General features: G+C 44.7%; 1 protein-coding gene across 8 annotated transcripts in view; it reads left to right on the top strand.

The window, feature by feature from the left end:
* The window catches only part of phf20b (PHD finger protein 20, b), a 91815-nt gene extending 67891 nt beyond the window's left edge, over positions 1-23924 (top strand). For 5 of the 8 annotated variants that reach the window (XM_072243473.1, XM_072243501.1, XM_072243484.1 and 2 more), the window contains 8 exons: positions 125-295; positions 3360-3544; positions 6278-6377; positions 8419-8614; positions 12024-12441; positions 12947-12967; positions 17424-17604; positions 23368-23924. In XM_072243473.1, the coding sequence (XP_072099574.1) occupies positions 125-295; positions 3360-3544; positions 6278-6377; positions 8419-8614; positions 12024-12441; positions 12947-12967; positions 17424-17604; positions 23368-23510 (1415 nt within the window). In that variant the 3' untranslated portion in view covers positions 23511-23924. The remainder of the gene's footprint in view (positions 1-124; positions 296-3359; positions 3545-6277; positions 6378-8418; positions 8615-12023; positions 12442-12946; positions 12968-17423; positions 17605-23367) is intronic. The other 3 variants (XM_072243527.1, XM_072243519.1, XM_072243493.1) reach the window with 2 other exon arrangements.
* Positions 23925-26870: the final 2946 nt, after the last annotated feature.

The following is a 26870-nucleotide window of genomic DNA, read 5'->3' as shown; positions in this document are numbered from 1 at the left end:
GCCGACTCAACGCTGGTTTATCCTCTCGCTCGTCTTGGTGTCTGTTTAATAATCTTGCTTCAGCCCGGGTTGTGCAATGTCGTTGAGCGCGTTGTGCTGACGTCTTTGAATTCTTTGATCGCAGAGTTTTCTGACAGTGAAGAGAACATAGATGTCTCCAGAGATTACCCACCCAAAAAATCCACATTCCTTTCAACCAGATCTTCCTCCTCTTACAAATTTCCCTTCTCCCATAAATACACATCCTTATGCAGTTCTGACTCGGGATACCACATGGATGGACTGAAATTTGACGGTTGGTGACCTTTTATTTTTCCATTCCCCCCCTTTCCCTCCCCAACCTTCTCTCCAAAATGCACTAATGCAGTGTCCTCTGATGTATTTAACATATTCTGGGACAGGAAAGAAAGCCTTGGAAAAAGTGTCAGGCCAGCCTACAGACAGTAAGATCTCTTCGAGGTGCAGTCACTGCAGGGAGAGAAGGCTGAGACACGTTGACAGAATGGATCGTAGCGAAGATGTTTCAGTTTGTGTAGGGGAGATGAAGCTGGCAGGACACATGTTTAAGTTGGTGCTGACAAGCCCATCTAAGGGAACATCTCCATTACCCAGAGAAGGTGGAACTTGTCAACGACCAGAACCAGTTGAGATGAATAGCGCAGGTGGATTTAAGGTGAGAGAGAAAGGGTTGGGTAAGGCAAGGGCAATTTGGACCACAAACACCAGCTTGGACTATTGAGGCTGGCATTACATAAGGTTGTCAGAATACTTAAGCGACTATGAATTATGGTTTTGGACATAGCGATTTAGATCAGAGGCTAGATTATAATTAATAACAATCCTGAAAGTGCACCAAGGAGGTTTTGTGTATTAAGGTAAAGGAACTGGCGCGAAGTGACTAATGTGTTTATAGCCTCAGTGACAGCAGAGTATTTTTAGTGCAGGATTGGTCAAGAGTTCAGACTTAGCTGCTTAATGTGATCAAGTCGAAGGTTTTGTAGAGATGCAGAACAATACTGCACAAATACAGGCTCTCTTTGGCCTGACCAGGCCAAGGTGACCACCTAGCCAGTCCCAATTTCCTCTTGATAGTTGATCTGCACATGAGCTTTGTGTCTGATGGGGTAACAAGATGAGGGCAGTAGAAAGTACTTGCAGAAGCAGAGTTGCAGGTGATTTCAAATGATTGGCAGTTGACTTCAAAGTAAAGTTGAGAGATTTGGGGAAAGTGGCTCGTGAATATAGGTTAGTACAGTCCAGTGGAGTGTGTTGGCTGAAAGTACAATTTACTGCATGTGGGACTTCCTTGCTGTGTTATGCAGAGGCAGCAGACAGCAAGAGCAACACTAGCCTGTCCATCCTTGGAGTTCCAGAGCTTTGGATAGCAAGTTTACAATTTGACAGAGCAACATGCACACAAATAATCAGAGGTCTTGTTACATTCATCTGTTTTCCTTTCATTTATTTTTCTGCCCTGCATGTATGAAAACAATTAATTTAATGTAATACTTGAACCCAGTTCACCCCAAGACTATTGGAGTGAAATATTCTCTAACGTTGTCACAGTTACAATGCGATGTTGTACCAGAATGTTCATTGAAAACTATTTTGCTTTGAAAAAGTTTGCCAATAGCTTTTACGGAGATAATGCACAAAGTGGGAAGATTAAGTAACTGGGACGGATTTCGAGGGGGTGAAAGGTGATAGGGGAAGACGGGGGATATTCCCCTCTCAGTTTAAAACAAAGTCAATACTCACATACAAGGTCCATCAATTACAATTCTGATTTTTTTAATCAAAAATAATCAAATGGCTGTTAATGCGGAAAACAAAAACTAAGGTTGAAACAGTACTGGGGAGAGAAGCAGGAGGAATTCTTCAATGAGGTAATTTTATTAAAGGTCGTTGAGTATTTGAGATCTTTGTACAGTCAGTTTAAAACAGGTGATAGAAAACTTGCCGAGGAGAGATCATCTAGATAGCTAAAAACATGGTTAAAATGTGGGTTGAGGACTTGCACAGTGAATGGTAGGGCTCTGACATGTGTGGTAGAACAAAGGGATCTGGGAATACAGATCCATAATTTCTTGAAAGTGGCGTCACAGGTAGATTGGATCGTAAAGAGAGCTTTTGGCACATTGGCCTTCATAAATCAGGGTGTTGAGTACAGGAATTGGGATAGGGATGTTATGTTGAAGTTGTATAAGATATTGGCAAGCTCAAATTTGGAATATTGTGTGAGTTCTGGTCTACTTCCTACAGGAATGATATCAATAAGTTTGAAAGAGTACAGAGAAAATTTACAGGGATGTTGCTGGGATTTGAGGACCTGAGTTATAGGGAAAGGTTGAATAGGTTAGGACTCTATTCATGGCATGTAGGAGACTGAAGAGAAATTTAATAAAGATGTATGAAATTATGAGGTATAGATGGGATAAATGCAAGCAGGTTTTTTTTTTGACTGAGGCTGGATTAGATTAGACCTAGAGGTCATGGGTTAAGGATTGAAGGTAAAATATTTAAGGGGCACCTGAGGGGCCATAGCTGCCAGTGGAAGTGGTTTGATTTCAACATTTAAGAGAAGTTGGGATAAGTACGTGTATAGAAAGGGCATGGAGGGCTATGGTCCAGGTAGATGGGACTAGGCAGAATAACTGTTCAGCACAGAGTAGATGGGCTGAAGAGCCTGTTTCTGTGCTGTGGCGCTGTATGGAAATGTGGAGTAGAATTACAGAGAAGGAAACCTCCAGTGTAGGTTCAGGAGATGAGCTGGGCTGAGAGATTAATGTAGGAAAAGTCATGGACATTGGGAGATTTCAGTGGCTCTGCAGTAGGTAAATGAAATGAACCTTTTGCAGTGCATAGATTAGAAGACAATTAAAATCCACGTGAGCACTGCACTGATGCACCTGAATAAACTCATCCTATGAATGCTATTTATTGTATATGCCCAAGTGTGGTGTTGAGAGAAGTGCCTTCAGTGCATTGACCTCATTTTGTGTACTTCTCAAGAAAGAATGAAGACAGTCCTCTATATTGACACCAACCTTCACTTTAGTGTGCTCTCTGGTCTTTCACACTCCTGTTCTTACTGTCACACTGTATCAGTAATGTATTGTCTTTCACTATCTCTCCTTATTCACCCTGCCCCATGTCAGACACTGGCATGCTTTAATTTGCCCTTTCTTGATCTTGCTCTTGTTCACTCTCACCTGGGGGACATTCAATCTCCCCTTGTGTTTTTCCAAGTGAGTTCAGCTCACTTTTCACTCAAGGGGACAAGTGAGTTGGTGTCTTTTTGATTTTCTTTGCTTGGTCCCTAACACTGGCCGAGTCTGACAGCAGTGCTGATGTGTCAGATGTTTCAGATGACGACCCCACGAGCGACTCATCCACAGACAGTCTCCTCTGGAGTGACGACGATTACAGTCAGGACGTAGATGTGACCACGAATCCTGACGACACCGGGGACGGCGAAGACAGCCAGATGGAGATCGTGCGCTGCGTCTGTGAAGTAGAGGAGGAGAATGAATTCATGATTCAGGTATTACATGTTGTGTAACGAGTGCAATTTGTAATCCGTACCCTGCATCCCCATGTTATAAATGGATTGTGTTCCCAGAAAACCATCTGTATTACAATATTTCTATAATGACGATCATTGGCACAATTAGTAAATTGGTTTATTATTGAGAGATTTTGCTCTGCCAACATTCTAGATCAGGAGTTTCCAACCTGGGGTTCACAGACCCCTCAGTTAATGGTAGGGTTCAATACAGACAATCTATGAGGGGGGGATCTCATTGAAACCTTTCAAATGTTGAAAGGCCCAGTCAGTGTAGATGTGGAAAGGATGTTTCCCATGATAGGGGAGTCTAGACAGAGGGCACACTATCAAAACAGAGATGCAGAGAAATTTCTTTAACCAAAAGGTAGTGAATTTGTTGCCACAGGCAGCTGTGGAGGCCAGGTCGTTGGGTGTATTTAAGGCAGAGATTGATAGGTTTTTGATCGGACATGGCATCAAAGGTTACGGGGCGAAGGCTGGAACTGGGGTTGAGGAGGAGATAGAAAAAAAAGATCAGCCATGATTGAATGGTGGAACAGACTCGATGGGCCAGATGACCTAATTCTACTCCTATGTCTTATGGTCTATGGGTCCATGGCATAAAAGAGGTTGATTCTAGACGATTTCATCATATCCATGTATTGAGGTAGTACAAGAAAACAATAAAGGAATGCAGAATGGAATGTTACAGAGAAAGTGCAGTCTAGGCAGACAACGATGAACTCAACGCCTTCTAGGCACGCTTTGAAAAGGAGAACACAATTACGCTGTGAAGATCCCTGCTGCACCCGATGACCCCGTGATCTCTGTCTCAGAGGCCGATGTTAGGCTGTCTTTAAGAGAGTGAACCCTCGCAAGGCGAAAGGTCCAGATGGAGTACCTGGTAAGGCTCTGAAAACCTGTGCCAAGCAACTAGCGGGAGTATTCAAGAACATTTTTAACTTCTCACTGCTACAAGTGGAAGTTTCCACTTGCTTCAAAAAGGCAACAATTATACCAGTGCCTAAGAAGAATAATGTGGGCTGCCTTAATGACTATCGCCCGGTAGCACTCACATCTACAGTGATGAAATGCTTTGAGAGGTTGGTAATGACTAGACTGAACTCCTGCCTCAGCAAGGACCTGGACCCATTGCAATTTGCCTGTCGCCACAATAGGTCAACGGCAGACACAACCTCAATGGCTCTTCACATGGCTTTAGACCACCTGGACAATGCAAACATCTATGTCAGGATGCTGTTCATTGGCTATAACTCAGCATTTAATACCATCATTCCAACAATCCTGATTGAGAAATTGCAGAACCTGGGCCTCTGTACCTCCCTCTGCAATTGGATCCTCGACTTCCTAACCAGAAGACCACAATCTGTGCAGATTGGTGATAACATATCCTTGCTGACGACCAACACTGCCACACCTCAGGGGTGTGTGCTTAGCCCACTGCCCTACTCTCTATGTATACATGACTGTGTGTCTAGGCATAGCTCAAATACCATCTATAAATTTGCTGATGACACACCCATTGTTGGTAGAATCTCAGGTGGTGACAAGAGGGCGTACAGGAGTGAGATATGCCAACTAGTGGAGTGGTGCCACAGCAACAACCTGGCACTCAATGTCAGTGAGACGAAAGAGCTGATTGTGGACTTCAGGAAGGGTAAGACGTAGAAACTCATAGAAGGATCAGAAGTGGAGAGAGTGAGCAGCTTCACATTCCTGGGTGTCAAGATCTCTGAGAATCTAACCTGGTCCCAACATATGGAGGTAGTTATAAAGAAAGCAAGACAGCGGCTATACTTCAGGAGTTTGAAGAGATTTGGCATGTCAACAAATACACTCAAAAACTTCTATAGTTGTACTATGGAGAGCATTCTGACAGGCTGCATCACTGTCTGGTATGGAGGGGCTACTGCACAGGACCGAAAGAAGCTGCAGACAGTTGTAAATCTAGTCAGCTCCATCTTGGGCACTAGCCAACGAAGTACCCAGTACATCTTTAAGGGGTGGTGTCTCAGAAAGGCAGCGTCCATCATTAAGGACCTCCAGCACCCAGGGCATGCCCTTTTCTCACTGTTACCATCAGGTAGGAGGTACAGGAGCCTGAAGGCACACGCTCAGCAATTCAGGAACAGTTTCTTCCCCTCTGCCATCCGATTCCTAAATGGACGTAAAATCTTTGGACACTACCTCACTTTTTTTTAAATATACAGTATTTCTGTTTTTGCACATTTAAAAAAATCTATTCAATATATGTAATTGATTTACTCATTTATTATTATTTTTTTTTCTGCTGGATTATGTATTGCATTGAACTGCTGCTGTTAAGCTAACAAATTTCACGTCACATGCCGGTGATAATAAACCTGATTCTGAGGTGCAAGGCCATAATGAGGCAGATTCTGAGGTCCAGAGTCCAATTTATCATAGCAGGGAACTGTTCAGTAGTCTTATAACAAACAATGTGATAGAGACTGTCATTGTGACTGGTGGTATGTGCTTTCGAACTCTTGTACCTTCTCCCTAATGGGAGAAGGGAGAATCCAAACGGTGATCGCTGGCACTGACCATTAAAGCGATTACGCCAACTGTTACACTACTGTATTGCCCTATCCTATATGGGGGTCGTTTGCAATAAATCTCCAGGCTAATTAGTGAGGGAGAGCGGATGAGTGGTGTATCTCATTTCCACGTTGTTCTGCTGTTTGACAGTGTGAGGAGTGTCTGTGCTGGCAGCACGGTGTCTGCATGGGTTTGCTGGAAGATAGCGTTCCCGAGATCTACACCTGTTACATGTGCCGTGAACCGCCAGGTGAGTGTTTGCTGCCAAGTGGCTTGTTTCGCATAAACCTCTTAAATGCACAGGAATGGAGGATGGCGTTGTTGGATCTGGAGAGTTTATAATCCAGGGGTTCTTCAGAAGTCAAGAATGGGACATAAAACTTGTGGTTATAGTCATTGTATTTGGTCTTCGTAATAAAGAAATAATAGCCAATTCACTCCACTGTGTCGGGAGGGAGAGTGAAGTGTGAGAGTGGAGAAAGAACGAGGAAGTGTGCAAACACAAGAAGTCCTGGTCATCTAATACAAACTAGACCAGGAGTTCCCAATCTGGGGTCCACCCCTCAGTTAATGGTAAGGCTCCATGGCATAAAAAAAGTTGGAACCCTTGAGCTAGACAAATAAGGAACCTTCCATTGATAAGGAACAATCTATGAGACAGATTAAGTGTGACTCAGACTGCATGTGGCCAAGTGGATAAGACGTTCGTCTAGTGATCTGAAGGTTGCTAGTTTGAGCCTCAGCTGTGGCAGTGTGTTTGTGTCCTTGAGCAAGGCACTTAACCACACATTGCTCTAGTCTCTGTGCGAGGAGTGGCGCCCCACACAGACTTCCAATCTGCACCTTGAGGGCATGAAAATGCCTGAAGCAGGCCTCTCATGGTCTGAGTCGACGTTCCTTCCCCCCTCCCTCCCTCCCCTCCTCAGACTGCAGAGAAATGGCTAGAAAAATACAGAACTAACCACTACAATTACTGAAAATTCTTTAAACAATTACAGACAAACAGGTGACTATATAAAAATGCAAACAAGCATAAAGTAAGCTAAGTGCAATAAAAGTAACAGTTTAGTTTCTTGGTCCAACAGAGTGGACAGTAAGCAACCCTTTGGCTGAGCCCTAACTAGTCTGGCATCAGGTTCACCTGTGGTAGATGTATTAGTTGAGGGAAGATTATTAGACAGGAAGACTTGCTGTGCTTTGGATGGTGTAAATGGATCTTGAATCATCAATAGGTTTGTTTAGAGTGATACATGCTTTCAGGCTTTTGTATTTTCTACCAAATGAAAAGGATGGGAGGTATCTACTTCCTTCTCAAAGTCAATGGCTTACTCTCCTGAACCCTTATGCCTATCGGATTCTTCCTTTATCAGCCACTTACCTCTTCCACCTATCCCCTCCTTCATTTGATACTTCACCCTTCCCTCACCTAGTTTCACCTATCACCTGCCATCTTGTACACCTTGCCCTTCCCCACTTTCTTATTCTAGCTTCTCCCCTGTTTCTTTCCAGTCCTGATGGAGAGTCTTGGCCCGAAGCATCAAATGTTCATTCCTCTCCATAGACGCTGCCTGACTTGCTGAGTCCTCTAACATTTGTGTGTTGCTCTGGATTTCCAGCATCTCTGTGTTTATGACCTCGATAGCTACCCTGTTAGGCCCTCAAGATCTTTTTATGTTGCGTTAAAACTTCTCCTCATTCTTATAAGCTATAGAATATAGCTTTAATTTCTTCAGCTGCCTGCGATGGGACAACCTAGTGAGCCTTCAATACCAGTAGATCTTGGATAAGGCGACCAGAACTAGGAACAGTACTCCTAGTTTGATATCGTCTGTACAATTGTTACAACACTTGCTCATTTCTAAGATGAGCTGTATTTGTCCCATGTTCATAGAAACAAACAGTGAAATGTGTCGTTTGCATCAACCACCAACACACTGTGCAGATGTGCTGGAGGAAGCGCGCAAGTGTTGCCAAGCTTCCAGTGCCAATGTAGCGTGCCAACAACTTACTAACCCTAACTTGCACTCTTTGCAAAGTGTGATGGAACCATGCCGTCTCATGGAGAGTGTACAAACTCCAAATGGCAGGAATTGAACACAAATCGATGGGGCTGCAAAGTTTTGTACTAACCAGCGAGCTACTGGGGCACCTTCTTTCAACAGAGGTCAGTGTGCTGTTTGTAAAGAACTTAACCATGAATCTGACCTTTCGCATGCCCATTTGACTGCGGAATATGTTCCGTTCTTGACTTACCCCTGTTGTGGTTAATAGTTCTGTCCTTTCTGCCCTAGAGCACCGCTTGAGTTCTCGCTACTGGTACGACAAGGAGTGGCTGACCAGTGGCCACATGCATGGCCTGGCCTTTCTCAAAGAGAATTATTCCCACCAGAACAGCGGCAAGATAGTGGCAACACACCAGCTGCTGGGAGACGTTCACAAGGTCATCGAGCTGCTGCATGGGCTGCAGCTGAAGATATACATCCTACAGTGAGTAGAGGCGTGGCTCCGTGTTAAACCCAGCAAAGCCTCCCGTCATGTGGGTGGATCATTATGCGAAGGAAAGGTCAGGATCTATTGTCCAAAATGCCTGACCACTGCATTTTTTATTAAACACACGATATTCTGCAGGTTCTGGAAATTTTAACAATTAACCTGGTTAGGCCACACTTGGAATGTTGTGTTCAGTTCTGGTCACCTCATTATTAAAAACATAGAAAACATACAGCACAATACAGGCCCTTCGGCCCACAAAGCTGTGCTGAACATGTCCCTACCTTAGAACTACCTAGGCTTACCCATAGCCCTCTATTTTTCTAAGCTCCGTGTAGCCATCCAGGAGTCTCTTAAAAGACCCTATCGTTTCCGCCTCCATGCACTCACCACTCTCTGCGTTTAAAAAAGCTTACCCCTGACCTCTCCTCTGTACCTACTTCCAAGCACCTTAAAACTGTGCCCTCTCGTGCTAGCCAATTCAGCCCTGGTAAAGCCTCTGACTATCCACACGATCAATGCCCCTCATCACCTTGTACACCCCTATCAGGTCACCTCTCATCCTCTGTCGCTCCAAGGAAAAAAGGCTGAGTTCATTCAACCTATTCTCATAAGGCATGCTCCCCAATCCAAGCAACATCCTTGTAAATCTCCTGTGCACTCCTTCTATAGTTTCTACATCCTTCCTGTAGTGAGGTGACCAGAACTGAGCACAGTACTCCAAGTGGGGTCTGACCAGGGTCCTATATACCTGTAACATTACCTCTCTGCTCTTGAACTCAATCCCACGATTGATGAAGGCCAATGCACCGTATGCCTTCTTAACCACAGAGTCAACCTGCGCAGCAGCTTTGAGTGTCCTATGTACTCGGACCCCAAGATCCCTCTGATCCTCCACACTGCCAAGAGTTTTACCATTAATACCATATTCTGCCACCATATTTGACCTACCAAAATGAACCACCTCACACTTATCTGGGTTGAACTCCATCTGCCACTTCTCAGCCCAGTTTTGCATCCTGTCAATGTCCTGTTGTAACTTCTGACAGCCCTCCACACTATTCACAACACCCCCAACCTTTGTGTCATCAGCAAACTTACTAACTGATCCCTCCACTTCCTCATCCAGGTCATTTATAAAAATCACAAAGAGAAGGGGTCCCAGAACAGATCCCTGAGGCACACCACTGGTCACCGGCCTCCATGCAGAATATGACCCGTCCACAACCACTCTTTGCCTCGGTGGGCAAGCCAGTTCTGGATCCATGAAGATCCCATGCCTCCTTACTTTCTCAATAAGCCTTGCATGGGGTACCTTATCAAATGCCTTGCTGAAATCCATATACACTACATCTACTGCTCTACACTCATCAGTGTATTTAGTCACATCCGCAAAAAATTCAATCAGGCTCCTAAGGCATGACCTGCCTTTGACAAAGCGATTCTGACTATTCCTAATCATATTATGCTTCTCCAAATGTTCATAAATCCTGCCTCTCAGGATCTTCTCCATCAGCTTACCAACCACTGAAGTAAGACTCACTGGTCTGTAAATTCCTGGGCTATCTCTACTCCCTTTCTTGAGTAAAGGAACAACATCTGCAACCCTCCAGTCTTCTGGAACCTCTTCTGTCCCCATTGATGATGCAAAGATCATTGCCAGAGACTCAGCAATCTCCTCCCTCGCCTCCCACCGTAGCCTGGGGTATATCTTGTCCAGTCCTGGAGACTTATCTAACTTGATGCTTTCTAAAAGCTCCAGCACATTCTGTTTCTTAATGTCTATATGCTCAAGCTTTTCAGTCTGCTGTAAGTTATCCGTACAATCGCCAAGATCCTTTTTCATAGTGAATACTGAAGCAAAGTACTCATTAAGTACCTCTGCTATCTCCTCCGGTCCCGTACACACTTTTCCACTGTTACACTTGATTGGTCCTGTCGAATGCCTTGGGGTTTTCCTTAATCCTGCTTGCCAAGACCTTCTCATGGCCCCTTCTGGCTCTCCTAATTTCATTCTTAAGCTCCTTCCTGCTTACCTTATAATTTTATAGATCTTTATCATTACCTAGTTTTTTGAACCTCTTGTAAGCTTTTCTTCTTGACTAGATTTTCAACTGCTGTTGTACACCATGGTTCCTGTACCCTACCATCCTTTCCCTGTCTCATTGGAACGTACCTATGCAAAAGTCCTCGCAAATATCCCCTGAACATTTGCTACATTTCTGCGATACGTTTACCTGAGAACATTTGTTCCCAATTTATACTTCCAAATTCCTGCCTAATAGTTTCAGATTTCCCCTAACTCCAATTTCCCCTTTTCTAACTTGTCTGTTCCAATCCCTCTCCAATGCTATGGTAAAAGAGATAGAATTATGATCACTATCTCCAAAATGCTTTCCCACCGAGAGACTCGCACCTGACCAAGTTCATTTCCCAATAGCAGATCAAGTATAGACTTTCCTCTTGTTTTATAGGCATCTGTTAGTCTCGTGAGACCATGGATTTGCACCTTGGAAAGTTTCCAGGATGCAGGCCTGGGCAAAGTTGTATGGAAGACCAGCAGTTGCCCATGCTGCAAGTCTCTCCTCTCCACCCCACCGATGTTGTCCAAGGGAAGGGCATTAGGACCCCTACAGCTTGGCACCGGTGTCATTGCAGAGCATTGTGTGGTTAAGTGCCTTGCTCAAGGACACACACGCTGCCTCAGCCAAGGCTCGAACTAGCAACCTTCAGATCACTAGATGAATGCTTTAACCACTTGACCTCTTGTAGGATTATCACATACTGTGTCAGGAAACCTTCCTGAACATACCTAACAAACTCTACCCCATCTAAACCCCTTGCTCTAGGGAGATGCCAGTCAATATTTGGGAAATTAAAATCTCCCACCATGACAACCCTGTTATTACTACACAGTTCCAGAATCTGTCTCCCTATCTGCTTCTTGATGTCACTGTTACTGTAAAAAAACACCCAGTAGAGTTATTGACCCCTTCCTGTTTCTAACTTCCACCCACAGAGACTCAGCTGTGATAAGTGGTGCTCAACTTGTAATTAAAAAAAAATATATATATACATACATAAGTTAGCTTGTATGCATTGATTGTATATCCATAAGGTGTTGCTAGGCAGAAGAGTGTCTGTACATAAGATGACTGACAGGAAGTGATAAAGTAGTGGTGGGGGGGTCTTGGATGTGTGGGTTAGTGGGTGGAGGTGTTGATCAGCCTTATTGCTTGGGGAAAGTAACTGTTTTTGAGTGTGATGGTCCTGGTGTAGATGCTACACGGCCGGGTTCTTGTTAGAAGTCCTGCTCACTTCACTCCCAACTCATTGGGGAAATGCAGAGGTAGGCTTTTTTATACAGAGAGTTGTAAATGGCCCTGTTCTCTGAATCATTCCCCAGGAATAAAGATCAACCAGACCTGAAACTCTGGTGCAAGCCTTGGCACGTTTCTCCCTCCACCATCGAAAAGCTGTGGGAGAGGCATCTCACTCCCAGCGAGGACAGCAACAGCGGCCTCAGCACCAGCATGAGCACGCAGGGAAGGACCCCTAACGGCACGGCTGAGCGGCAGAGTCAAATGCCCGTTATCGAGGAGTCCTATATCACCAGTGAGCATTGCTACCAGAAACCCCGAGCCTACTACCCTGCCGCGGAGCAGAGGCTGGTGGTGGAGACCAGGAATTCCTCCTTGGATGAGGGCTTCGGCCGGATGCGGGAAAATGGTGACGAGGCGCTGGCGGAGAGGTTTGGAAGGAACGTTGATGAAGATTCAGGGCGGACTGACTTTGATCTTCGAGAGCAAGACAGCCTCTGTAAGGTCAGTGACCCCTGGGGGGATCTTTATTTCATGTTCTATTGAAAGATTCAGGGTTGTTAAATGTCATTTCCTGTACACAAGTGTAAAGGAGAAGGAAATGATTGTTACTCTGAATCTGATGCAGCACAAAAAAACATAATGAAGATAAAGAATACAATAATAAAAAAAACACAATAAGATAGCTTGTGTAGATAGATATGTCCTTAAAGTAACACTAGGCACAGGAGTTTATGTACATAAGGTGACTGACAAGAAATGATAAAGTGATGGTGATGGGAAGGTGGAGGACTGGGTTAGTGGGCAGAGGTATTGATCACCCTTACTGTTTGGGGACAGTATCTGTTTTTGAGTCTAGTGGTCCAGGCGTGGATGCTCTGTAGCCTCCCCCTGATGGCTTTGGTCTAAACAGTCCAATGCATGCTGGGTGGGATCCTTCATGATGTTACTGGGCTTTTTCCTCCCATCTATTGAAGCAGATGCTGATGTGCTCTTTATCTGTTTACAGGGTGAGAGCGGCACTGGCAAGGTAAGAGTCCATCGGCCAACCTTACCTGCCCCTGAACAGACCCTTCAGCCCACTAGTTCATGCTATCCAATTTGCCCATCAGTACTAACCACATAGGACCATAGTTATACTCTTTTTGTGTCATTTAAAAAAAAAAATCTGTGGATCCCCTTTTATCCCCTTTGGATCCATTTTATTCCCTGAGATTAGCATGTTCTGTTTTCCAGCCACTTTCTCTTTAACTCCTTTTGTTAGATTACCTTCAAGTTATCACCCCTGGGGAAATTGTTTAGTAATTGCCCTTACTTATCAGTGGTATGATGCTGTTCTATAACAAGACAGTGGAGCTATGGTTACCATATTGACCGTTTTTTGTGTATTTATGATTATGAGTGTCTGTAAAAATGGAACCCCTCATTACCTCGTGATGGCATGTGTCTAAGCCACAGTGCGGTCACAGATACACTTCAGCTCACTGCAACAAAAGGAGGAGATGATTGCGCTGAGAGCGTGTTTCCCCGGATTATCACCCGGGATAGTAAGCTCCAGCTAAGAGGGGGGATTGGATTTGTTTTCTTGTTTTACCATGACCCGACTTGAGGTGTACAGAATTATGGTGTGAGCAGGTTATGAGAAACTGTTCCCCATAACAAAGGTGTCCATAAACAGAGCGGATGGGTAAGTAGACTTAGGGAGGATTTGAAGAAATATTTCACCCAGAGGTTGGTTGAAATCTCGAACACAGTGCTGGAGGTGGTGATAAAGGTGTGTAGACTCACAGTGTTTACGAACGGTGTTAGGGCGGCATGCAAGTGTGGATGGTTAGAATAACACTGCAACACCAGTGACCTGGCTTCAATTCCGATGCTGCAAGAAGTTTATTTATTTATTTATTGAGATACAGCGTGGAATAGGCCCCTTGAGCTGCGTCGCCCAGAAATCACCTGGTTTAATCTTAGCCTGATCACGGGACGGTTTACAGTGATCAATTATCCAACTAGCCGGTAGGTCTTTGGGCTGTGGGAAGAAACTGGAATGGCCGGAGGAAATCCATGTAAGGGCAAATGTACAAACTCCTTACAGGCAGCGGTGGGATTTGAACCGGTGACCCCATAGGTTTCCTCCAGATGCTCCTGTTTCATAGATAAAGATTAGCATTACTTAGAAACAGAGAAAACCTACAGCAGAATACAGGCTCTTCGGCCCACAAAGCTCTGCCGAACATGTCCCTACCTTTAGATATTACCCAGGTTTACCCCTAGCCCTCTATTTTTCTGAGCTCTATGTACCTGTCCCCGAGTCTCTTAAAAGACCCTATCGTACCCGCCTCCACCACTGTCGCAGGCAGCCCATGCCACGCACTTACCACTCTCTGCATAAAAAACTTATCCCTGACATCTCCTCTGTACCTACTACCAAGCATCTTAAAACTGTGCCCTCTCATGCTAGTCATTTCAGCCCTGGGAAAAAGCCCCTGACTATCCATACAATCAATGCCTCTCATCATCTTATACATCTCTTATACTTGTCACATGTACATGGAATATGGTAAAATGCATCGTTTGCATTACCAACCAACACAGTCTGAGGGTGTGCCCTTACAAACAGTGGCAGGAATTGAACCCCGATCACAATTGCTAGCATTGTAAAGCATTACGCTAACTGCTCCGCTGCATGCTGTCCACGTACGGGTTAGTAGGTTGATTGGTCACCTAGGTGTAATTGAGCAGCACTGGCTCATTGGGCCAGAGGGAGTTGTTACCGTGCTGTATCTCAAACAAGAACAATTGATTTGAAATACTAAGGCATATAAGGACAAGTGCTGAGTGCCGGGAAATGGAATTGGGCATTTAGCTATGGACACAGTGACCTAAAAGGCACAGTAGTGTAACAGTTAGCACGATCACTTTACAATGTCAGCTGTAAGATCGGGGTTCTGTGAGGAGCTTTGTACATTCTTCCTGTGCAAATGTGTGGGTTTCCTCTGGGTGCTGTGGTTTCCTCCTATATTCCAAAGGCTTGCCGGTTGTTGATGCCGGATGTGTGGCGACACTTGGACAATCCTCGCTGATTTGATTTGGTTTGATGCAAAAATTTCAGTTTTTCGATGTGCATGGGACAAATAAAACTAATTTTTATCTTTGTTTTATGACATTTGAAAGGTGTTTCGGCAGGTAAACGAAAGTTGAAAGGCTGAGGGGATATAAGGCCAATGCAGTCAAACGAGATTTGCTTAGATGGTCATCTTGTTCAACGGTCTTGGGTCAGCATGGACATGTTGGGCAGAAGGGCCTTTTGCCAAGTTGGGTGGCTGTGACTTGTGAATCTGCATGGGAAGGTACAGAATGAGGTCAGGAGTAGCAATGGAGGGATTGAAAAACAAAATTTAATAAATTAAAGCGTTTCTGGAGCAGGAGCTAGTGTGGGTCAGTGAGCACACAGGCGGTGATCAAATCAGACAGGATGCAAATGTGTTTACATCAAGTAAGAGATTTGCCAATAGATTTGAGGCAACAAATCTTGAGATTTGTTCTACATGAGTAGCTCCTGCCGCCTGTCGCTTCAGGAGATTAACAAGAGATGCAGATTCTAATAACCGAGCATCTGTTGTAAACAAAACAACGGCCACAGTTCAGCGACTCAGTTGGCTGCAGGCAAACAGAATCGGGCTTTGCTTTTCATTACCAAATATTTAAAGGCCAGATTCTTAATTACATCAAGAGATTGAGCAGCTAAAGAAACAATGGTATTAGCTTTGCTTTGGTGCTCCCACATCCCAAAACCATGCGGGCTGCGAGGTTAATCGGCTGCTGTACGCTACCTTTCATACGCAGCTGAGTGGGAGAATCTTGGAGGGGAGCTTTACTATGTATTTATTGATTGAGAAACAGTGTGGAATAGGACCTTCTGGCCCTTCAAGCTGCCCTGCCCAGCAATTCCCCTGATAGAACCCTAGCCTGATCACAGTCAATTTACAGTGACCAATTAACCTATCGACCCGTACATCTTTGGACTGTGGGAGGAAACCACAGCACCCGGAGGAAACCCTCATAGTCACAGGGAGAACCTACTCATTATAGACAGCAGCGGGAAATGAACCCGGGTCGCTGGTACTGTAAAGCATTGTGCTAACCACTACACTACTATACAGCCCCAACGTGAGGTACAGAGAGATTTCAAGATGGCGCTCATGATACACGTCATCTCACTAAACTTCTGGATATACTGTTCTGACGTACTATCGCTGCAATATGCAGCCTGTAATTTCCCTTTAGGTGATGTTCTTTTAAATCATGGGGTGGTCGGGTGGAGATATGTCTCTACCAAAGAAGGTGTAAGGTGCTCCTTCCCTCTGTTAGCCTGCAGGTCACCCTTGGGCAAGGGGTAACATCTGCTTACCCCCCACTCTTCCCTTCCCCCCCCCGGATGAGGGTCATGTGAAGCCACGGGAGCAGGTGGTGGATGGTCGTATGAGCAGCTGGTGCATATCACAAGTCCTGGTTATCCAACCACTGACACCAGGCAGACAATCTCTGAAGAGCATTGATAATGATTGAGATCACCCAACTTGTAAAGACACTGTTCAGAGAAAAAGGCAATGGCAAACCACTTCTGCAGAAAAATTTTCCAAGAACAATCATGGTCATGGAAAGATATATGATCACCTACTTCATACGACACAGAACATAATGAATGAATGAACTTTTAAACTGGCCAAATGTACAGTGTGTTGTCTTTTGCACTTTGGTCCTTTGTCCATCTTCATTGTCTGTAGTTTTTCATTGATTCTGTTGTGTTTCTTTGTATTTATTGTGATTGTCCTCAAGTTAATGAATGTCAGGGTAGTATACGGTAACATATATGTTCCTTGATAATAAGTTTACTTTAAACTTTGAGAAGACGACCAGTATTCTTTGCCCAGGGCCAAAATGCCTAGAGGGCATACATTAAAAGTGAAGAGTGTGAGAGATTCAAAGGAGATGAGTGGGGAAGTTTTTTTTCACAGAGTGGGTGCATGGAATGTTCTACCAGAGGGGATAGACACACTAGAGGTGTTTAAAAGGCTCATAGAGTGTGCTGAAAGACCCTATAGTAGGCAGAAGGGAAAGAAGATTCAAGATGAGCTTTATTTGTAACATATGGTGAAATGCATCAGTGACCAACACAGTCCGAGGATCTGCTGGTGATAGCCCTCGAGTATCACCATCTTTCTGGCACCAGCTTGACACACCCACAACTTACTAACCCTAACCTGTATGTCTTTGTAATATGAAAGGAAACCAGAGGAGAACATATATACTCCTTGCAGATAATGCCAGGAATTGAACCCAGATCACTGGCACTGTAGATCATTACACTAACCATTACGCCCTAACTAGCACTTAATTACTAGTTTTACTAAGTTCTGAACAATGTTGTGGTCCTGTTATGATTCCACTCTGTTGCCACTCTAGCTCATCTCTCTGTCTCCTCTCAGGTCCGGGGTACTGAGTCAACAACCGAAGTGCAGAGTGAGGAGAGCCGGGGGCCGAAGGAGTCCGAGGATGGGGGAGACAGTGACCCCCAGCTTCAGTGGCAGGTCAACCTGCTGGCACACATCGAGTCCTTGCAGGACGAAGTATGCCACCGGATGGACTTCATCGAGAGGGAGCTGGATGGTGAGCAGAGGTGTTTGTCTGTCGTAGCTTGTACAGTGTGGATGGGAGGGCAGTCAGCAGCTCCCCTGACCAACAGGGAATGAAGCACACAGAACAGGAGAAACAGTTCCCCCTGATCTGATCCTTCCCTGTGCTTACTGGAGTTTAGAGGAATGAGTTGGGAATGGAGGGATAGAGGCCATATTCTGGCAGATACATTGGCAAAATGACCAGCACAGATACTGTGGGCTGTACTGTTCTATGTTGAGAATGATCCCAGAACTGAAAGGGTTAATATATGAGTATAGCTTGATGTCTCTGGGCCTGTACTCGCTGGAGTTTAGAAGAATGAGAGGATATCTAATTGGAACCAACCAGATATTGAAAGACCTAGATAGAGTAGAGATGGAGAGGTTGATCCCTATAGTTGGGGGGTCTCAGACCAGAGAGTACAGCCTCACAATAGAATGATATCCCTTCAGAACAGAGATGAGAAGCAATTTTTTAGCCAGGGGTTGATGAATTTGTAGAATTCATTGGGTATATTTAAACCAGGACCCTTTGCTTAATGATATTTGTCCATGGCATAAAAAGGATTGGAGGCCCCTGATTTAAATGGACGTTGATAGGTTCCTGATTAGTAAGGGTGTCAATGGTTACAGTGTGGAGGCAGGGGAATAGGGTTGACAGGAAATTTAATCAGCCAGGATCGAATGGCAGAGCCTAGTTCCGCTCCTATGTCTGATGGACTTTTCAAGTGTCAGTGAATGAGATGGGACAGGTTCCTGAGAGGACTCAATGGGGTAGAAGTTATCTAAGACACAAAGCTGTGTAACCCTTGGATTACATCCAGAGGGAATCTTAACACCGGTCAGTCAGATGAGCTCGAGCCTACGAGATTGAAATGCAACATTTCAATTGATAGGGAAGAGTAGAAGAATTAGGGGCTTCAAACACAAAACGGCGAGCACTCTGGAGACTAAATGTCACAAAGAGTAGCCCCAGGCCGGAGTCTGGGAGAAGAAATGATCATCTGGCCAATGGGAGCTCTCTATTTTGGTGTTATAAACTGGAAAAGTGGTCTGAGGGAACAGTAGAATTCGTGTCTTAGGCTGTTGGCCTGGGGTCAACATAGTTATATTGTCTTTTATGCAGAGACAATGAAGTGCAAGATTTGATTAATTAAGAGTTATGTAGAGAGCTGACTAACTCAGATCAGTTGATGAATAGTCAACAAAGGTGAGAGAAGAGAGAGATAATGAGAACCCGATAGCAACTTTTTCTTTTACGCAGAAGGTGGTTAGAATGTGGAATGAGGAAGTTGTTGAGGCAGGTACAGATTGATGGGGAAAGTTTAAAAGTTTATGGGCCAAATGTTGGCAGATGGGACTGGCTTGGACAGGGTCTTTTGGTCAACGTGAACCATTTGGGCCAAAGGGCCCATCTCTATGCTGTTTGACTCTAGTGTGAAGTATTTAAAGTGAAGGTGGAAAACGTTTAAATGTTTGGGGGAACTAAGGATGATGAGGAACTGGCACAGTAGAGGGGTAGGTCAGCCACGTTCATATTGAACAATGTGGCTGACTCAAGAGTTCCCAGGACTTGAGGATTTGAGTTGTAGGGAATGGTTGAACAGGTTAGGGCTTTATTCCTCAGAGTGTAGAAGAATGAGGGGAGATTTGACAGAGGTACAGTATACAAAATTATGAGGGGTATAGATAGGGTGAATGCAAGCAGGGTTTCTCCACTGAGGTTGGGTGAGACTAGAACTAGAGGTCATGGGTTAAGGATGAAAGGTGAAATATTTAAGGGGAACATGAGGGAGAACCACTTCACTGAGAGTGTGGAATGAGCTGCCAGCGGAAATTGTGGATGCAAGTTTGATTTCAAAACTTAAGATAGGTATGTGACTAGGAGGGGTGTGGAGGGCAATGGTTAGGTGCAGGTTAATGGGACGGGCAAGTTAATAGTTTGGGCCAGACTAGATGGGCCAAAGGGCCTGATTCGGCGCTGTAGTTTTCTGTGACTCTTAAGAGGCCAAGTGGCCTACTTTTCCTTCTATTGTGCTCCAGTGAGTGACTGGTTTAAAGAAAATCTGTTCAAGATCCTTGGCCTTTTAAATGAAAGTATTAATGACCTGTTGCCAACTGATCTAGGTTAGTCAATTCACTACACGACTCTTAATTAATCAAAGTTTGAACTTCGTTGCCTCTGCACAAATATCAACGTAACTATGTTGACCCCAGGCCATTAACTTAAGTCATGAATTTTGTTGTTACCTTTGTACCAACATTCATTTAACTTAAAACACTGAGATAGGGGATCTCCCGTTGACCAAACAATTGATCTTCCTTCTCCCTGCCCCTCACATGGGGACCTTCTTTGCGAGTTGGTCTCCAGTGATCTCATTGGCTCTTGTCCAAGTCAGCATCATTTTATTGCCCTTCTCGCAAGTAACAGCTTGTTATTAATGTCTCTTCCTTTGTTCTCCCTGACTGACAGCAGTTCGGCCAGTTGTTAGGCTCAGGTTACCTGGGTCACAGATATGGACTGTCCCATTCATAAATCTTCAGTTTCTTTCTTACCAAAGAATATCTCAAAAATGACATCTTTCTTCAAAATGATCTCCAGTTCAGCAGATGATCAGTAGGGCCCTCATTGTGTCCTCTTTTAAGTTGTTTTATCCAGTTATTCCTGAGCAAAACCAGTTCACAAGATAGTTCACAAAATGGTGGCTGCAGAGCAGCTGCCAGCTTTCATGGCAAGAGCAAAGACATTTGGTTTATCTACTTCCGCTGAACTTGACTCATTCCAGTTAAATGTTTTGTTCCATATTTTAATTCCTTCATGACCAACAGTATCGAGTGAGAAATGAGGTGTCTTCAAGGCCCAGTGTCAGCTTGGAGGACAGGGAAGAGGAAGTTCAACTGGGGCATCTGCTGTTGTTTTCCTCAGAACCGACTCTGGGAGACTTTTTGGACATGTTCAGAGGAACTGTGCTGTAGGAGATCCCTCTCCATGCCTCTCCCCATCTCAAAAGGCTTCCATCATTGTACACATTCTGAATGTTTCCAGATTAAATCATTCATCTAAAATTAGGTTTTTTTATTTTTTGTTTCAATGTCATTAGTATTAATTTCACTTTCCTCTCCCTTCTCTTGCTCAGAGATGGCATCCCTTTATGGGAATCTGGCTTAATTGTGCCTGTAGGTGAAATTAAAGGCCAAGTTTTGGTATTTGCTGAGGAATATAAATATTGGCCCTTCCGGTTCTGTCCAGCATTCAGCTGCGCAGTTACAGACTCCTATCAGTTGGACTAGCGTATCAGTCAAGAATAATCCCCAAACTGATACTCTTCCTCCTACTCCACCTGCACTTAAGTTACAGGGAAAAGTTGAATATGTCAGGTCTATTCCCTAGAACATAGAAGAATGTGAGCAGATTTGATAGAGATATAGAAAATTATGAGAGGTATAGACAGGGTGAATGCAGGCAGGCTATTTCCACTGAGATTGGGTGGAACTAGAACCTCACTAAGTGTGGGACGATCTGCCACAGAAAACAGTGGATGCAGGTTCGATTGCAACACTTGACAGAAGCTTGGACAATTATGTGGATGGGGTTATGGAGGGCTATGGTCCAGGTGATGGTCAATGGGACTGGGAAGAATAACATCTCAGCACGGACTAGATGGGCTGAAGGGCCTGTTTGTGTGTTGTAATGCTTGAAGACTCCAGTTTACTGCAGGAAATTGTAGTTACATTGCAGAAGCAGGATTAGACTGATCCCTCGTGTCTGCTCTTCTATTCAAGTCCGTCATTAGGCACAGGGACACTTTCCTGCACCAGCTTCACATCCATTGTTCCCTTAACGTCGGAGAAGTCAGTCTGTCCAGCTTTCTGTTCAGCAGTCATGATGCACTTGTGGACTCAGTGGTCAGGATATGGCAGGAATAAGGGAACTATGGAATCATTGCTAGGATCTGAACCATGTTGAAATCACTGCCATGTGCCATGAAATTTATTGTTTTGTGGCTGCAGTACAGTGCAATATGTAAACAAAAGCTAAATTACAATAAGTATATATTTAAAAAGTGCAAAAAGAGAGGAAATAGAGGGTCATTCTAGCTTTGTAAAGGGTGGGATGCATTTCTGACATTGCTGTTTTTCCAGAGGCCAGGTTACACTCTAAGTTTAAAGTAACTTTATTATCAAAGTACATCTACGGCACCACATACAACTCTGAGATTCATTTTGCTGTGGGCATACTCAGCAAATCTATAGAACAGTAAATATAACGGTCAGTGAACGACTGCTAAACTAGGGCTTTCCAGCAGAGTGCAGGAGACAACAAGCTGTGCAAATGCAAAAAGAAGAAGCAATAATATAAATAAATGAGCAACAGGAGGGCCACTCCTATCCCCCGCTACTACTGTGCAAAAGTCTGAGGCACATACAGCTAGGATGCCGAAGACTTCTGCACAGTACTGTATTTGTCAATCTGGAGCAGAGAGCGAGTTTGTTAATCTGGTGTGAGCAAAGGATGTTTTGAAAGACGAGGGTGGAGTGCTGCAGGAGGGGTGTGGGGCAGGTGTCAGAGAAAGACTGCCCCGGTGGGGGGGGATGGTGGCATAGGTGCAGACACACCCAGCCTTGAGACACCAGATAAAATAATTTGATTTCAAACAATTGGTTTGTTGATCATTACAGAATGTCTCTCTGGTGCTCCCCACTCTCTACCCTTTCCCTTCCCCTTTTCTGGACCATGATTCCCCTCTCCCTGCCCCCTTCCCATTCTTAGACCACAATAGAGACCCATATCAGAATCAGGTTTATCATCACTCGCATACGTCATGGAATTTGCTTTTTTTGCAGCAGCAGCAGTACAGTGCAATACATAAAATTACTACAGTACTGTGCTGGGAATTGTTTGACAATGCAGCAAGGAATTGCCCACAGTTTAGTGTGGGAAGCCTGTGAAGGGCATGTTACAATGCTGTATCTCTAAGTAAAATAAATAAACAGACAAGATGGACTCTTGACCTTGTGAGATCTTGCATCTTATTATCTACCTGCATTGCACTTTCTGTGTAACTGTTGCACTTCTCTTTCCTGCTTTCTGTATGCCACAAGGTGTAGGAGCAGAATTAAGCCTTTCAGTCCATCAAATTACCTTGTTCTACCTTCAGAAGGAATTCAGAAGAATGAGGGGTGACCTCATCGAAACCTATTGAATGTTGAGAGGCCTCAACAGAGTGGATGTAGAGAGGATTATTCCTGTTGGTGGTGAGTCTGGGATCAGAGGGCACAGCCTCAGAATATAGAGACGTCCATTTAGAAAGGGGATGAGGAGGAATTTCTTTAGCCAGAAGGTGATGAATCTGTGGAACTTATTGCCACAGGCATCTGTGGAAGCCAGCTCATTGGGTATATTTAAGGCTGAGGTTGATACATTCTTGATTAGTGAGGACATGAAGGGTTGTGGAGAAGGCAGGAGATTGGGGCTGAGAGGGAAAGTAGATCAACCATGATGAAATGGCAGAGCAGCCTCGAAGGGCCAGATGGCTTGATTCTGCTCCTATGTCTTATGGTCTACCTCAGTGTGATGCTTAGTGACTGGATCTGTATGAACAGTATACACTGCAGCTTGGTACATGTGACAATAGTAAACCAATCCTGTTGAAGAGATCTTATGTGAGAGTGTAGATGAAACCAGGGAATAGATTGTAGGCAGGAGCAAGCACTTCCTTTTGAGTGATTCCTTCTCCTCTGTTTGATCCCCTAGTATTGGAGAGCTGGCTGGACTACTCTGGAGAGCTGGAACCTCCTGATCCTTTGGCACGACTGCCTCAGCTCAAGAACCGGATGAAGCAGCTCCTCGCAGACTTGGGCAAGGTGCAGCAGATTGCTTCCTACTGTCCTGTGTGAGCGATGCTTCGAACGCTCGTGAACGGCTTCCCCACTCTCTCCCCATCCACAGGTCACTCTCCCCGTGCGAGCCAGGACCAGCGCCAGACGGAAGCGATTTGGCTTTGGTGCCGATGTTGAATCCGGACACCAGTTTGCACTTTTATTCGTATTGCTTCATGTTTTTCATCAGTTCTCGGAGCTTTTTGAACCTTTCTTTGTTTTCCTGGATATTGACGGAAGGAAGCGGGGAGCTTCGGCCTCGGTGGAATGAGTGGTCTGTGAGCCACTCATCAACCAGCATACGTCTCCCGCATGCCGCGTGTTGCTTAGGTCCAGCTGTGTCTGAACTTGCAATTGTGTCAGGCCGTCCAGGAGTGATGAAAGGGAGGGAGGCTGGAAAAATCACTGTAAAGAATTTAGTACTTTCTTCAATCCCTGTGTCAACCTCTCTTAGTGTTGTGTGTTGTTCTTGTGTGTGGGCGAGGCAGGGTGGGTGTGAAAGTGCCAGACGCCGCAGTCTGCAAGCACCGAGTGGAGGGAGGGTCGGAGTAGACACAGTGGGAGGAATGAGGGAATCTGTGTGTGGGGATGGTAATTTCGGATCTGCCAGTGCACTTGGGGTTAAGTGCTGCAGTCCCCAAATGGTTAATTTCACATGGCTCATGTCACAGTTTCTCGGCCGTGCCTTGAGCTGGTCTCTTGCTTCACCCACGTGGAAGGCAGGCAGGTGGCGCGCGGCTGAAGTCTCTGCTCCCACCTGCTGCTTTTTGCCACTGCCGTTGGGCCTGACTGCTGTGTGCATAACTGGGCATCTGAGATGGAATTCCTGATGCAGCTGCAGTGAATGTCGCTTGCAAAATACCAGGGGAGTGCTCAGGCCACTCCACATCTGGGCTACAGCTGTTGGCACATCAGCCTTTGGCTCATAGCCAACTGAGCACTTTGTGCCCCGCCCCCCCCCGCCATCCACCCACTGTACAACTCGGACTCTGTCCAATGACCAAGGGAAAAAATGGCCGGAGCACTCCCCTGCACCCTTCAGTGCAAGGGTGTTTATTAGGTGTATCAAAAATCAAACTTTCAAATTATCAAAAAATAGTGAAAAGAAAACTGCCAAAGTTACAAAAAGATATTTACAAGAAAACACAATAAATAGCTCCATACTATTTTTGTCCAGTGTGAGCTCCCAGCAGCCCTGATCTCTCTCTCTCTCTCTCTCTCTCTCTCTCTCTGTCTCTCTCCTGCTGAGAGCGATGAGCTCCGTTTATTAGGCACCAGGATGTACCATCTTTAATTACCTACAAAGTTAACGTAAGAATGCACATGAATCAGAATACGATGCACCCTACAATGTAGTTACAATCATATTACAACATAAAGAGAAATGTCTACCTTAAGTACAGTATTCAAATAACATAAATGCATTTCAGCAATGGGAATGTGTATGATATGGAATATTTCGCTATGTATGGTGGGAAAAATTCCACAAAGCTAAACCCTTTAGGACTCATTATGAGAACGTACCGGGGAAGACATTAAAGTGTGTACGTTCACTGCAACAACAGCAGAAAATAACAAGGTAATGAGTGTGTTTACCGTGCGCTCCCTGTCACACCCACCGTCCGCTGCCCGACTACCCACCCAGCCGTGCGCCTTAAGACTCCTCCCTGGAGACAGTCAAAAATCAGTCCGTCTCCGGGCATTGCAGATGTCCACAGACGTGTACAGATTGTCAGTAATCTATTAGAAGCCCTGTTCCAGCTGTGCTTTCTGACAGTTCAGGCTTGGCTGGTCAGTGAACGCAGTTTACCGGCCTGTGGTTCAGGGAGGAGAGCAGGAGCAGCCAGAGTCCTGGCCTCGTCCCTCCAGATCACCCTGCAATTCTCCCCCATGCTCTCTCAACTGCTCAGAGGTGCCTCCCAGTCGTCCCTCATCGAGAAGACCAGAACAGGTTGTGATCAAGTGAAAAGGAGGTCTACACAGAAAATCAAACAGCTTTTAAAAAAAAATGCAATAAAAAATAAATGATCATCCCCTGATCATTCACCTAAATTTGATAGTTTTCAGTCATTTGTATGTTTACACTTTGGGAAGTTAAACAGAGGCACAGGAGTCTGTAGGTGCCAGAATCTGTAGCAACAAACTGCTGGAGGACTCCGAGCAATATAAAAGGGATTGATCTAGATTAAAGGTTTCTCTGTTCCTGGACGATCCTTCTCTCAAAATTTTTTGAAGAAAGTTAAATGTTGGAATTACTAATACAGGGAGAGCACCAACAGAAAACGAATCGTATCAGAGGTAAGGAGCACAGTTCTGTTTGAAGTCTGTGTAGAGATAGTGAGGCTCCTTGCCTGCTGTTGGCTTGAGAATCCTTTGGTCTTGAGCTACAGTGCAGCTGAACACAAATACAATTTGAGACTACTTGTATCACGTAGGAATTTGGAGAAACAAAACAATTCTTTATTGAATATAATGCATTTAATTGAGTAAGCGAGCTGACACTTTGCAGTAGTTCAACTAAGCTAAAGATGTTTTGTTGATGATTTTCATTTGTACTTGGTGTTTGAGTCTTCTCTCTTAAGTGTCCAACAATAATCAGCCAACATTGATGGATTCCAGCTGCCCAGATGCCATTTTTCCTTAACCTCAATGTCCTGGTGAAACCTTTCACCATGCTCATACTCGTCATTTATGGTACCAAGATTTACAGGGAAAAAGTCTAAATGGGAATGGAGAAAATGAATCTTTAGTGACACGCCGCACTTCATGTTTGAAGCATGTTGCCAACCAGCTGCATGTAGTTTGGTGCTCTGCAGTTGCCAAGAAATTTTTCAGCAAAATTCTTGAATGCCTTCCATGCAATTTTCTTTGGTCCCACTAGTAGTTCTTTGAATAGCCTGTCATTGATGGCCTGTTTGATTTGTGGACCAACAAAAATACCTTCCTTAACCCTGGCATTAGTTATTCTGACTTGAATTATGAATTGAAATAGCAAATATATGTAGGTGATTTCAAAAGATAGTGCATGATACGGAAATTTCATGGTGATTTTCCTGATCAGCAGCCTGAAGTCTATAAGATACACCCAGAAGTATTCAGGAAGCAAGATTTTTGTTGTCCAGTGTAATCAGTCCTTTGGTGAAGTCTGCCCCCTGTACTTGTACTGTCATATTGTCCTCACACCACAGCACTTGCACTTCATCTTCACAGGATATCGAGGCTTCCCAAGTTCTCCAGAGACCTCTGCTGCATGAATCTTGTCGATGGAAAGGCGAGGAAGGGAATTGAGGATCCTGGAGGAATGCCAATTTCCTCATGGTATTCCCATTCCAGTACACCAGTCCATGGCCTCTACTGCCACAATGAGACCACTCTCAG

This window comes from Mobula birostris, chromosome 2 (genome assembly GCF_030028105.1).
Source record: "Mobula birostris isolate sMobBir1 chromosome 2, sMobBir1.hap1, whole genome shotgun sequence".
In the NCBI taxonomy this organism is placed as follows: domain Eukaryota; kingdom Metazoa; phylum Chordata; class Chondrichthyes; order Myliobatiformes; family Myliobatidae; genus Mobula; species Mobula birostris.
Note: the sequence above shows the minus strand (reverse complement) of the source record. Positions and strands in the feature narration are given on the sequence as shown.